At 38.0% G+C, this 13935-nt stretch overlaps 2 protein-coding genes and 1 long non-coding RNA gene across 3 annotated transcripts; all 3 read left to right on the forward strand.

Moving 5' to 3' along the window:
- Positions 1-17: 17 nt before the first annotated feature.
- On the forward strand, positions 18-3839 carry ccdc86 (coiled-coil domain containing 86). Its single transcript, XM_027020439.3, has 4 exons — positions 18-616; positions 967-1096; positions 2768-2842; positions 3129-3839. The coding sequence occupies exons 1-4, from the start codon at positions 123-125 to the stop codon at positions 3252-3254; spliced, it is 825 nt and encodes a 274-aa protein (XP_026876240.3). The 5' UTR covers positions 18-122; the 3' UTR covers positions 3255-3839.
- A 728-nt stretch (positions 3840-4567) lies between these two features.
- Positions 4568-5750, forward strand: LOC145657898 (uncharacterized). The gene is made up of 2 exons (XM_081714621.1): positions 4568-4670; positions 4833-5750. Exons 1-2 carry the CDS (start codon positions 4629-4631, stop codon positions 5211-5213), a joined length of 423 nt encoding a protein of 140 aa, XP_081570747.1. The 5' UTR covers positions 4568-4628; the 3' UTR covers positions 5214-5750.
- A 934-nt stretch (positions 5751-6684) lies between these two features.
- Positions 6685-8692, forward strand: LOC145657899 (uncharacterized). The gene is made up of 3 exons (XR_014123848.1): positions 6685-6780; positions 7532-7643; positions 8009-8692. It is a non-coding gene; the product is annotated as an uncharacterized LOC145657899 (long non-coding RNA).
- Positions 8693-13935: the final 5243 nt, after the last annotated feature.

Genomic DNA, 13935 nt, shown 5'->3' on the forward strand with positions numbered 1-13935 from the left:
CACGTAAATGTTCAACAAGCAGTTCTTCTCCACTTCTCCGACGTTGGATCGTCACCGGGAGCTCCACGTGTGGTTGTTTCGTTCGCTTTTTACGTTTTCAACTAAACGCAGCAAGTATCAACATGCCGACGTCTTCTCAAGAGGACTCGCCTCTAAACGAGACGGATCCTGAAACCTCGATACCGTCTCCAAACGTGATTCGGACGCGTAGTGGTCGCAGTTTACGGACTCCAGCTGCTATTCAGAAGTCGGAGGTGCCATGTCTTAAAACAACTAGCTGCCGTCCGAGAAAATCTGGACTCCGAAAACCTACTGAAGAGGTTCCCGCAGAGAACACCGACACCGACACCGCTCCCAGTCTAGAATCGGTCCACACAGACTCTGCTACATCTCCGTCTGAACCAGAAGGGCACCAGGTTTCGGTGTCATGTGGCGAAATTGCGTTGAACTCTGATCAGTCTGGTGAGGGCACCGCGGACACGCGTGTATCCATCGACACACTTAAAAGCAACAGAAAGACGACAAAGCATTCGCAGACGTGTGAAAAAGGGGGTCGGATGGTACCGCTCGGGAAACCCAAATCGGGACGAGTATGGAAAGACCGTAATAAGCAAAGGTGAATGACACGTTTTCAAGCTTGTATTTCCCTTTATTTATCATAACAAATTTACCGTCGTGTTTATGCATGTTATACAAGCACAGGTTTAAAACCTTTCATGCAGGGTGCTTGCACTACTTCGTGGAGACCCAACAGTTCACAGCGAGTTTATTTTCAGTGGACCCCACTCAGCATAATTATTCAGAATTAATTCTCGACACACAATATTGAACGAAACAAAACTAAAAATGCCTCCATCTGCATCCGTGACATGTCTGTTCACACAGTCTCAGTTCACGGCATTACACCCAAAACCTTTAGTGGACTGAACGCTAATCTGACTGTTTAGGGCTGCGTTCGTCTCGTAGGTTCTCGGCTCTTTTGAGAGACAAGCCCCTGCGCAGCTCCTGGCAAAAGAAGATGGAGGCCAAGAGGGAGAAGGAGATTGTAAAAAAATACAGTCAGCAGCTTGCAGATGAGAAGGCCAGGAAAAAAGAGGTTTGTGTGTCGCTCATTGGATGCCTGATGTTATTTTTGAGATTGTGGACCCAGAATGTCTGTCAAATCTTAACTCGGGACACGTTTAATTTAATAATTTTAGAAAAATGCATAGGACACGGGACTGTGGTTGGACCTAACAGTACCATCACAACAGAACCACGTCTTGTGTTAAACTGCAAATTGTTTTTTAGTTTAATAGGAACTTCAGGTTGACTGATGTTTTCTGGCCTCAAATGATCAAGTCCGTTTGTTTTTTTGTTTTTTTTCCCCCCTTAATATTAGTACATCATCAGGTCATAAATTAATTGCAACACCAGGTGGCGCCAACAGTTCAGGCTTTTTTCTTCAAGAAACCAGATGGTGACCGTGTCCTACCTTAATATATTGATTACAGGTTGATGCCTCTTGCCACTTTCTGAGTTGGTCAGGATTGGGTTTGCAAGTTTGGTTGTCAGAAACATTTCTCATAATGTTTCAGTGTTTGAAGATGATATCTGAAGACGGCTAATTGATTTGTGTTTCCATGAACATCAGCGTGAAGTCAAAAATATAGTGTCCCCTCTATATGTCATTTACTCTTTATGGGATGTTCCTGAAAGGAAGGATGCAAAGTGCATTTCCATGTCTCTCATCCCTGTGTGTGTCTGTACTGTGTGTCTGTACTGTACTTTTGTGTTTCTATGGCAGCATTCTAAAGCTGTGATTGACATTACATTTCAGGCAGGATTTATTAGGATAGTCTTGCCTAAAAATCTCTTATTCCACTTGGGGAAGCTACTGAAGACTGTTTGAGACTGTTTCTGATAAATTAACACATTTAAAGGTAACTGTTGATATGTAATTTATTATAGCTGCTTTTTTGGTCTGACCCTGTGTTCCATTTGGACTGCTTTCATACCACATGCAAAATTAGTCTCACAGGTTCTGAAAGTTTAGGAAAGTACCAGATGACACGTGTGTAATAGGATGAACAATCAGCTTTGAAATCCCCAAGGGTAGCTCAAATATTACTGGGACATCCCTGTGTTTTGAAGAAATTGGATTACGTTTTTTTCTAGCCTGGGTGCCTGTGTATGCAGCTAATTCCCTGTTGTGTTCTAGCCCTTAGAGTATAACACATGAGCTTTGAAAAGGTGGATGCAGTATTTAGTTGCAGGAAGTTCATAGTGGGTATGGAAATGGAAAATCAGGTGCATACATAAGTTTAGAATGTACTATGGTTACACAGGCAGTGTAAGTATATTTGTACAGTTTTATCAAAGGTTCTCTATTATGGGAAATGTTCTGTGCAGTTAAAAAATTGTTTTTAAAGTATAACTGTTTAGTATTTATATAGTGGTGACTGTATTATTTAATGGGACAATCCCTTATCCTAATGCTCTTTATATACCAAGAGGCTGTTCAGGGTTATAGTGGCCCTGCAATGCATGGACTCCAGCAGACCAAAAAGCACTGGATCATGTCTGAAGACCAAAGGCAGCATAGCTCCTTGTTAACCACTAACATGGATTACTTGGTCTTTTAATTATTTCCTTGAGTCCCAGTATGTTTTGAAATGTGAAGCAGATTTGATGTCGAAAGGTAACATTTAAAAAATGTTTTGCACGTCCTAAAAAGCCAAAGCCCCCACTGACGAAAGCATCCTCTTGCTCTTTCTGTGTTCCGCAGGAAAAGAGGACGAGAAGGGAGGAGAACCTTAGGAGACGCGCAGAAAACGAGAGGAAAGCGGAGATTGTGCAAGTGGTAAGACTCTCATGCTGACACGCACCACGTCTCTGTGATCTGTTATTGCCAGTTTCATAAAACCACTGTTTGGCTGCTGACACTCAACTGACATCTCACTTTAAAAATGAAGAACAATTTCAGTGCTTGATATGGGGGGGGGGGGGAATTGTGCAGCAGCTTGTCCTTGTAATGTCTTATATTTGCTGTCAGTCTGCTTCCTCTTCAATGTTTAATGTCGTTTTCTGTCTCACTTCCTGATGGCTACTTGCATTCACATATCGTCATTTTCTCTTCGTTCCCTCAGATTCGCAACACAGCGAAACTTAAGAGGATGAAAAAGAAACAGCTGAGGAAGATCGAGAAGAGGGACACCCTTCAGGCCCTGCAGAAAACGCCCTCAGCTGTCAAGAAAGCAAGCAAAAGAGAGTAAAAATCTAGTGCTGAGAGGCCCAACAAGTTGTCAGTCTCAGGTATTTAAGATGGTGCATAGTTAAGACGTCTTCCACTGATCATTGAAGCCACACAGCACCCCTGCCTCCTCGTGCGGTCACGTGCATATCACACGTGCTCTTCAGTCGCCTAGCAACATCTGAAATTATATTTGTGCGACGTTTGCTCGGCAGTGCAGATGTTGTTGCTATGGTGCTTCACTTGGAAGCCCTTATAAATCTAGTGTTGGTAGAGTACTGCAGGGTGGGCTTCTGGGTTAGGTCTGTCAGCACCAGGGAACTACTTAAACTTCTTTTGCAACTGAAAGTGAAACAAATAATTTAACAGTTTGCGCAAGCAAGACACCATGAATGTTTATTGATTATTTCAGTAAAATACACCCTTATTTAATGCAGTAGTTGTAAGTTATGCAAGTGCCCTTAAATTTAACAATAAATTTAGGAATAAAAGCATAAACGCAAATTAAGGTATTTGGTAGTCCTGATGTAATCGGCAATAGTGTTTTCATAATATCTGTTCATGTATGACATTTTCCAAAATAAATTTCTTTATAGAACAAGGTCTGTCCATGTGAATAATTTTTACTTAAAGGCAAACTTGAGATTCAGTCCGTTGAGTAAACAAGCATGTAGTTGTTATAAGAAATCACGTGACTTTTTAGGTTTGGTAATAGCATGGTTATGGTATGGTTTGGAAGAATGGTTTTGCTTTCTTTTTTGCATGAATGGAAATTCCCTAAATCTCGCCACAATTTTACCTTTCATTATGTTCAGTATTTGAAATGGCACAGTCACCTGATGTATTTATGGAATGCATAGACATAATGCATGAGCCGGGGGGGGGGGGACGATCACCGTAATGTATATGGATCAGTCAACATCTCCATTTACTTTCAAATAAATATTAAATTATTCACAATAAAAAGTTTTCTCAACTACCTAAAACTATGCAGACAACAGCATTACTGGAAACTGGTCAAGTTGATTTATTATAGCACATTATGTAGTACGTTAAAAGAAAATGGTCAATCGGAACCTTCAAACATGAGATGCATGGATATTGGAGAGAAATGCTTAGAAGGAATGATTCAAAGTGCAAGGAAGTGAAAAATAAAAAGTGCATACATTGATGAAAGCCTACAGGACTGTGTATGGGAATAGAGTCCAAGCTGTGCACTGATAAGCCATGTCTTTCTAATAGCCAGCTAAGAGGAAGTAACCAGTGAGAACATTTATAGTAGACAGTAGGAGGGGCAAAGAACATCCCCTCAGGTACTTTCCAGGCAATACATTATATAAAGTGCATCAGAATCCCTGAGCAAGACAGAGTGCAGAAAACGAGCTTGTTGTAAAACATGAGCAACACACAGACAGCTAGACCTGCTGAATATGGACTGGTATGTTCCTTCTTATGTACCTTTTCAAACTACTTAGATGTGTGTATTAAAGTTTTCACTGATGGAGAACTCAATTGTTAAATTGAGGCTTGTGCATTCAACTTGTTGCTTTATGCACTGTGTGGGTGCACGTGACATTTTCCAGCTTACTTTCTCTTGCAGCAAACCATCTATGGCTGTGAAAGCGGTCCTAAACAGCTGCCAAGCGAAGACCTTCAACACGCACTTTATGAGCCATTTCTTGACACTACACACAGTACTCTACAGATCTATGACCATGCAGGATCCACTCAGCCTACCCCCTTCCCCATTCTGTTGAGGGTGTACAACGCTAATGATGGCACCAGCATTCCCTTCGCTCTGAAGAGCGTCGACACCATTGGGAAGCTACAGCGCTGTTACCAGAAGATGAGGCCAGAGTTGGTGGGAAGGCTGAACCTCGCCTACAACGGCAAGCCTGTTCCAGCACTGAAGACCCTGGGGGAACTGGGTGTGAAGCCTGGGGCAACGTTCATTACTTACCAGAAAGTTACAGGGGGGTGAGAGTCCTGCACCATTGTTTCCACGTCTTAATAATAATTGTCTTAATTTTCCATTTCTTTTTCTGTCATCTGAGAATAAAAAAAAATATCCTTGCTTGTATATGCAGTGCATGTGGGATTGCAGCTTCAGGTATAGGTGTAAAATGTCAGACAGGATGTAATTATGCTTTGTGTAATTGTATATTTTTAGTTTGCATTTTGAGCTGCAATGAAGGGTCTGTAATATTGTAAATTCTCCATGTCAAGTAAAACACATTGGATTTAATTGAGATAAAGGAAAAGAATATAATGAATTAATGGAGAGTTAGAATGAATTTTGAAAGATCTGGACTTAGTAAGCAATCCGTTCAAAGCTTGAAAATGAATGTTTTGCAATGGTTAATTCAGGACAACCAAATAACCTCATGTACTCTGTAATATTGCCTTCATATTACTAAGTATCTGTCCTTGTGAATGCCTTCACATTAAGTATATCTGTGCATTTCACATTTTTCATTCCTTTGTAAACCAATAAATGTGGAGGGGCTGTTTGACATCATTTAAGTTTGCCAAGTATTTTATCTGTTGTGAAATTTGAATACCCCATTTTGTAGATAACTAAGCACTACATAGGTGTTTTGGTCCTAAAAATAATTTCTTTATAGAAATGGCAATGTGGTTTGATTTGGTAGCTCATTAGGACAGAGGGGTTTTTGTTTCACTTTGCAGTTTGAAAATCCCTCATCTTTCCATGGTTGTCGGTGTAGATTCACTTTCATAATCTAAATCTTACAAAGCTGATGTTTGAGATGTTTTATTTTGCCTAACATCACCACACTTTAATAAAGAACCCCCACCCACTGGTTGCATCATTAGGTGTCTTAGAGATGCATTCAGTAAGTGTAGCCCATCCTGAAGCCCATTTTTTGGCCTGTGCAATTTGAGAGCCACCCTCTGCCCACATGACTATAGCTGACTCAATGTTATCTTGGGCAGGGACCATTCTTTTCACAGCATTAATACCAACAGGGCAATGGCATGGTGGTAGGTGTTTAATTCTTTATTCAGTGCACCAAGTTCCACCTCATTTACTAGTCCATGGTTTAGTTATTCCACATACCATTTCACTATCAGCTACCAGTCTTTCATCATCACAATGTTGTTGCGACCTCATTGCCTGGACAGGGGCGTAACATGAGCTGATGCACATCTAACAGGCGCAGCAGTGCTTTTGCACATTTAGTGTCACTGATGGGTATATAGCACTCCCCAAAAAACCCAAGGTAGGTGTTTCTAATAAAACAGCTGGTGAGTGTACAATCTAGGTCCATTATAAGCATATATGTTTTAATACTTGTACACATCAACTTTTTCTAACTTTGCATGGATGTACTGAAATAGGTTTGTTGAAATGCAGTTTGCATACATACATTTAGAGTGATGCTCCTGAGTTCATCATTACTTAAATATAGCAATTAATTTAATTCATGCAAATTTTATAGGTAGCCTATGCATTTCAAGAAATGTTTTTCGCTTTCTCTCTTTCAGTATCTTGGAATACAGTACTACACAGCTACCTAAATAAGAGCGTGAGTCAGCATTTTATGAAACCTTCCTTTACACTAAATATCTGCAATGTAGGAACCCCTTGGTTTTTCCCTCACACATCTCCAGTGACTGGTTAACAATGTTGATGATAACAGGATATGGTTCTCCCTGAAGAGCATCAGCACCACTAGGAAACCACTAGCTTAAGGGAAATCAAGAGCTGAGCTATGGGAAGGCAAGCCTGTTCCATGGGACACTGGGGTGAAACACTCAACCTGCACAACCTTTATAACTCCCCTGTTGTTTCGATCTCTCTATATTAATTCCATCATTTATTTATTCTACAAAAGCATGTATTAGGTAACTGTAGACTTTCAGGAGTCTGGGGGGTTTCTCATATATATATATTTTAAACTCCAGAAATAATAATGTAATGAAGTGAAAGAAAATCTAATGTAAATAATGTAATGGACTAATACACCAGTCTGTCTTTCCTTCAAATTTGCACCCAGTAGTGGTTTCTGTTTATTTGTTTGTACACAAATCAGTCTCCACATCTAAATCCAAACAGATACAAAATAAGTATGTTTATCAAGAGGTTGTTTCTTCTTTATTTCATCCCCCCCCCCCCAGTTAGGTGGGTTTTTTTTTGGGGGGGGGGGTGCAAAACAACAATGAGAATTTAGGTGATTTCCACTTTGACAGGAGTTTCTCTTTTGGTTTGCATAGTGTTGTTTGGCAAAACCAAAAGCACAATCAGTTATTGGTTTACTCCCTTGTCCTCTCTCTCAGCCCAATGCTTTTAAAGGCTACTTTGGACCTCTGGCAAACAGCAGCCATGTTGGATTCTCCTGTGTCTGGACAGATTCCATTACATGTTTTTGATGGTTCCACTGGCACTAAGGTAGATATGACAAAAAATATGGCAGCAAACTTTGTATATACTGCACCCCATGTACCCTAAATAAAGCATCTGTATCATTTGAAAAATTGAAAAAAAAAAAACTGTTTTGGTCCACATTATAAATGCTGGAAATATCGGTCATCACCTGGTCAACAAACTGGGGAATCTTTTGTGTTTAATGTAGGTGTACTGACTTTGAATTGCGGTTTAATGTACTAGACACTTAGTGCCTTGTAAAAAGCTGTTATAATGAGGAAATAGGAAATATTGAATGAGGACATAATGTTTCACCTTTGAACAATGATGTCATAATTTAGAGTATGACTTGCAGTGTCTGTTTAACGAAACAATATAAATATGCTAAGATCCCTCCGGTTCTGAAGATCACTGACACTGTTGACCAACTGAAGCAGATGCTGAAAGAAGAGAATGATAAAATGAAGGACCCTGGCAGAGCTGGGAGTGAAACCAGGAGCCTGCTTCCACCCCTTCTACAGATGTACTGGAGGTTAGAGACAGGCAATATCTAATTCACATGCCGTTATTCAAAAGCCTGCAGAACAAATAAATAAGCAATAAATGTATTGATCAATACTGATAAAGGTGGCCCCTTCAACAATAAAGAAGTAAAGGCAGGAGGAGCAGCTTCTCATTCTTCATTGTAATGAGTCATTACTTCCTTTCTGTGTTTTCTGACTGTGACTCTTTTTTTTTCCCCTCTGATGGTTGTGAAGGTGGCTGCTTTATCAATCTTGATACATTTTTTAAAATAATGGTGTGTTTGAGAATTTGATGTTCTTTGCCTTACTCAGTGTCAACCTAAAGTTGTTTTTCATTCCTAATCATTCCTTGATTTTAGATGCTTCAAGGTACAATAATTTGAGCAGTGGTACTTTAGTAATGGTGATGATTTTTTAGATTCTCCTTTTCTAAAGTGTATAACTCACCGTTCTGTTTGAACTCTGATTCTCCTTTAACTGATCTGGGAGAGGATAATGGCGATTTATACACTTTGCAAATGTAATTTGCTGTCATCGTTACAGCATACATTTCTAATATTTATCTTTTTTACTGTTTATATTTCTTGTCTAAATAAAGTCTATCAAACTTTGAGACATGTTTATTCAACTTTTTTAAGCTGTAGTTAGACAATAAACAATTGGATAATGACACAACTTTGCTTAGAATGATCACCTATAATTATCCTGCACCCAGTAGTGCCTAACACAGGAATTATTGCTTCCCCTCATTATTCCCGCTTTGCCTTGAGGTGCATTTACATTGGTCCGGTGCAACAATGCAATGCTGATCCCATTCATTTTCAATGAGAAACGTTCTGTCAGACATAGCCGCACGGTGCACGACGGCTAATTTCGATTGGATGACGCGGGGAACACACTATTTCACGTGTCCAATACGAGTGTCATCGTATTGGACCAATGCACCGTCAGCTGTAGGTCCATTCCAATCACTCGAGTAGTTCCCTGCAATGTGGACTACACAAGGAATTCAGCCATTTTAACCATTTCATGCATACTGGTCACTACATTGGACAGCTGTTTAAAAGTCATTATCTTCTATGTGCATGGAATTTAATGTTGTAACTGAAGTAGAGTGTATTCAGTGGATGATAATAAACATCCTGAACTGTGCCACCCAGTGGCCAAAACGTACAAGTGCAACAAACCACATAGTAAACAAAAAAGGCTGATGGACAGTCAGTAACTCCATGTGCTTTAGCAACGTCCAAGAAGCAAAACAACAGTTGTGCTGTTCAAATATAGTTGTTTTGTAAGCAGTAAATTAGGAATAACCATGTGTCCAACATTTATATTTAAATTTACGTTACATTTTTGGCATTTAGCAGATGCTTTTATCCAGAGCAAATTACAAAAGTGCTTAGACAACTACTCATAGAAAGTATCCAAATCAGTACAGTAGGTTAGAGTTCAAGATACTGTTGAACTAGAATACTGCTGACATACAGGAATCAATGTGATACCTAGAAGATGTGTAAAAATAAACAGGAATTCTATATCAGGCAACAGTAAGGACAATAACAAACAATACCAAACAACAAGTGCTAGTGTACTATAGATTCAGTTACTTAACAGTAACATGAAAATTCATAGGTCATTTAAACATTTCACAAATAGATACGTTTTCAGTCTACATTTGAAGTCCAGGGGACTCTTCGGTCTGGACAGCCAGTGGAAGCTCATTCCACCATCAGGGAGCTAGGACAAAAAATAATCTCAAAGCTTGTCTTCCACGGTCTTCCAAGCATGGTGTTTCAAACCAAGCAGTACCTGAGGTTCAAAGTACTTGAGGTATGGATTGGGATTTGATCATTGTCGTCATTTAAGGAGGGGCGGGTCCATTTTTGGCTTTGACGCGGGGAACGTGGTTTGAAATCCAGTGCGGGCAGCTACGGGTATCCAGTGAAGGGATGGCAGCAGTGGAGTGGTGTGTGAAGTTCAGAAAACTGAGAACTAGTCATGCTGCTTTGTTCTGGATCAGTCTGAGAGGTCTGATAGCCTGTAGAGGAAGACAAGTGAATAACAAGTTGCACTACAGTGGACATCATGCATCTTAGATTTCAGTTATGAAATGTGTTTCATATTTTGGTGACAATCCATCTTCAATATATGTTCTTTCCTGTAAATCAGTATATTTTAGTTATCTGTGTTGTGGTTTACAATGCTCTTACTGGAAAATACTATTTGGTGCACATTAGATGTATTGTTTATGTTAGCAGTTAGCCATAGAGGAAGTGAAGACAGAAGAGAAGATGGGACACCTGACAGTGCTGCTGGCAGGACAGAAACAGGAATGTCTTGAAAAGCAAACACATTCAGTTTGAGGGACACTTGCCCCCTTGTGGAAAATAAATGCTGAAGTATAGAACATTCGGATTTCTTTGTGCATGTCTTTTTTGTTGACCTGATAAATTAAATAGTGTGCGTCAAAAAGGAAAAGAAAACCTAGATCTGAAAAATGAGTTGAAGATTTTTCAGCGAATAAATATAGTCATGTCATACAGAGATACCCAAGATCAAGAATTTACTTGTCATAAATGGAAAATCTTTGCCTTGATGTGATAGCAAATACCAAGGCTATTAAGGAATGCCTATGAAGGAAATTTCAAACTGCACAGGGAGAAGTGAATAACAGGTTATCACTATGAAGAAAGTCATGGTGTGTCTCATCAATTCATCTTTGGTGAATTGATCTTGCTGGCTGGATGATTATCAAAGGGCAACACATAAACAGGAATATGTCGGAGTTCACTTATGTGTGTGAGTGGATTTATTATTTCATAACTTTTCTTGACACTGTCAATGATGTGGAAGTGACTTTTGAAGAAAATATTCTAAGTCAACCGGAAATGATTTTAACTTGTTAACTCTTAACCAGTTAGCTGTTAGTTTTCCTGAGGTGAATACTGGCTACAGCAAATGTTTTAGCCAGCATCAACCAGATATTCTTTCTATGTGCAAAATATAGCTTTGCATTTCATAGATACAGTTCAGTTTGTCCAGCGACAGAATAAACACTGTGGAGACACCTAGGCAGTCAAAATTTCAGGGCAAATGATCTCCTAATACATTTTTTAAATCTGTTGTCGCAGGGCCCCTAAAAGGGGCGGAGCCCACAGGCTGGTGACTATTTGGTAATCTGGCACTGGGTCTACCCATATTAGGAAACAAAGGAGCTGTGTAATTGCCCAGCTGTTAAAAGAAATGAAAACGGTGACGTACATAATAGATCCTATGTGATGACCTTACAGGGTATTTATAACGAAGGAATTCAATAAACTGCAGGTCCCTTGATCAACATCATGTGATTAATGTGTAGGGAATATAAGGGAATTGTTTATGGACCTTTGGCATGGAGCACAGATTGTATCATGTGAAGTTTTCATGCTCTTATTTTTATATATCCCTCTGCTGCTCCACTTATTTGTAAAGCCTTGCAAATGTTTCGTTTGTATGGGTTTCCTCTGGACTGTGCAAACATCTATATTTCCTCCTTGTTTTTGTCCTTTTGGCTTTCACATTTTAAGTTTTGTCCTGGTGATTTTGATGTGAAAATTTTGGATTTTTCCTCTTTAGCTGGTTCAGTTGTTTTATTTTTACCTTTGTGTACAAAAGTATAGAGGTCATTGAAGATGTGCCATGTGTGTCTGAAATCTGTTACTAATGTCTTGCAGAATAAAACACAAATACCAGTAAAGTAGGCCATCTTGAAGCTGGAATGAGTGTCCATCAAAAGACAGCCAAAATATTACTTTATGTTTAATACTTGTTTAAAAATGTTTAAGTTGTCTAAAACACTCAGCTAACTCTGTCACGGAAAGGAGAGTCATGGATATGCTTGCAAGCAGTTTCAGACAATTTGTCCAATGTGAACACGAGCTGTTCATATTATAAGGGAATAAGATTCATGTTAAGATGAATGATATGGTAACTGTTCACACTACCAATATCTTGGTAAATCTTTCAAAAGCCAGCAAAATTGTTTTGTGAAGGTGTGATGCCTTCTATGTGTAAACGTTTGATTTAAAATTTGGAAAGGAGATTCTGTTTGGGTCCACCATATAAATCCTGGAAATCAGGTCATTACCTGATCAACAAACTTGGGAGTCCTTTGTGTTTAATGTGGGTTTACTGACTTTGTTTTAATTTAGTTTTAATTTACTTCTCTTACTGCCTTGTAAAGAGCTTTAGAGGACCCAAAACAGAGATTCTACAAGGAGTTCACATGGAGAAAATATATTCTGGTGGAGCAAGTCATTTTTTCATGCTGTTTTAAAATCTAATTAAAAATAAATAATATATATATATATATATATATATATATATATATATATATATATATATATATATATATATATATATATATATATATATATATATATATAAGATAAATATAAATATATATATATAAGATCACATATTTTAACATGTGCATATATATATATATATATATATATATATATATATATATATATATATATATATATATATATAAGATAAATATAAATATATATATATAAGATCACATATTTTAACATGTGCATATATATATATATATATATATATATATATATATATATATATATATATATATATATATATATATATATATATATGCACATGTTAAAATATGTGATCTTTGCTGGATTTGCTTGTGAAAACAGGTTTTACTTATGAGATGTGGAGTGATCTGGAAACCCTGAGTGCCTTCTGCATTCTGGTCACTAGATGGAGATGTAAGACAGAAAATATCTTATTCAAGGTGTACTTGCATGCCAATGTTCATAGAGTTTCAGAACAAACTAACAAACAAAACAAACTGATCGAAAGAGGTAAAACACAAATAAAAATGGAAAGAAAGCAGCAGACTTCTCTGTCATCAAAATCCTTGTTATTACAGCATCATTAATGCCCAAGTTGACTTCATTATTGCAATTTGGCAAGACTGTGACTTCATTTATTGTTTTTCTGATGAAGGTTGTGGAGGATGAGAATCATTATGATTTAAACCTTATTAAATACTGAAGTCCTTTTATATGTGAAGGTGGCTGCTTCATTAATTTTGATTTAAAAAAAAATTTAAATAAAGGAATGTGATTTTGATTTTCTTTATCTTACTCTGTTAAATGTTTCACCCTTTTTAAGTGATGGGTCATCTTCACAACAATTGTTAATCAGTCAGTCAGTCCATTTTAAAATAGTTTTAAATTCTTGAATGTTCAATATGATAACCTAATACGAGAGTTGTGGCATGTTTCCATGATGAAAATAACTGACATTACTCCCTGTGTGAACTGATTCTCATGACTAAGATACTCCTATTACAGCAAACATTTCTATTGTTATATGTTTTGTGATCTGTATCATTCATATTTTTGTAAAAAATGCTAAAAAAAGAAAGGGGTTGCTTTAAAATCACAATGACACACTGCTGTTTATTTTGCAGCAAAAACATGACGTTATGGGAGAAAAATGTGATCATTTCTACTACACTCTTGTCTGAGAATCTTGGGGACTTTGGCAGTGCCCTTAGCCATGTCTATCTTCTTCCATAACCATTTAAATATAGGAAGTGCTAAACTGAACTGAGGGTGTCACTTTTTTTTTTCTTATTAATGAAACAAGATGTTGGCTACTTAGATAGTAAGTAGCTGGTCAATGTGCCACATTTTATTGCTTTGGCTGTGTACTGTGAGGCGGGTTTAAAATGAAATACTGAAAACCGCAGAATATCAATGTAAATTTGAAGATAA

The sequence above is a fragment of the Electrophorus electricus genome, chromosome 5 (genome assembly GCF_041902795.1).
Source record: "Electrophorus electricus isolate QZ-2024a chromosome 5, ASM4190279v1, whole genome shotgun sequence".
Classification (NCBI taxonomy): domain Eukaryota; kingdom Metazoa; phylum Chordata; class Actinopteri; order Gymnotiformes; family Gymnotidae; genus Electrophorus; species Electrophorus electricus.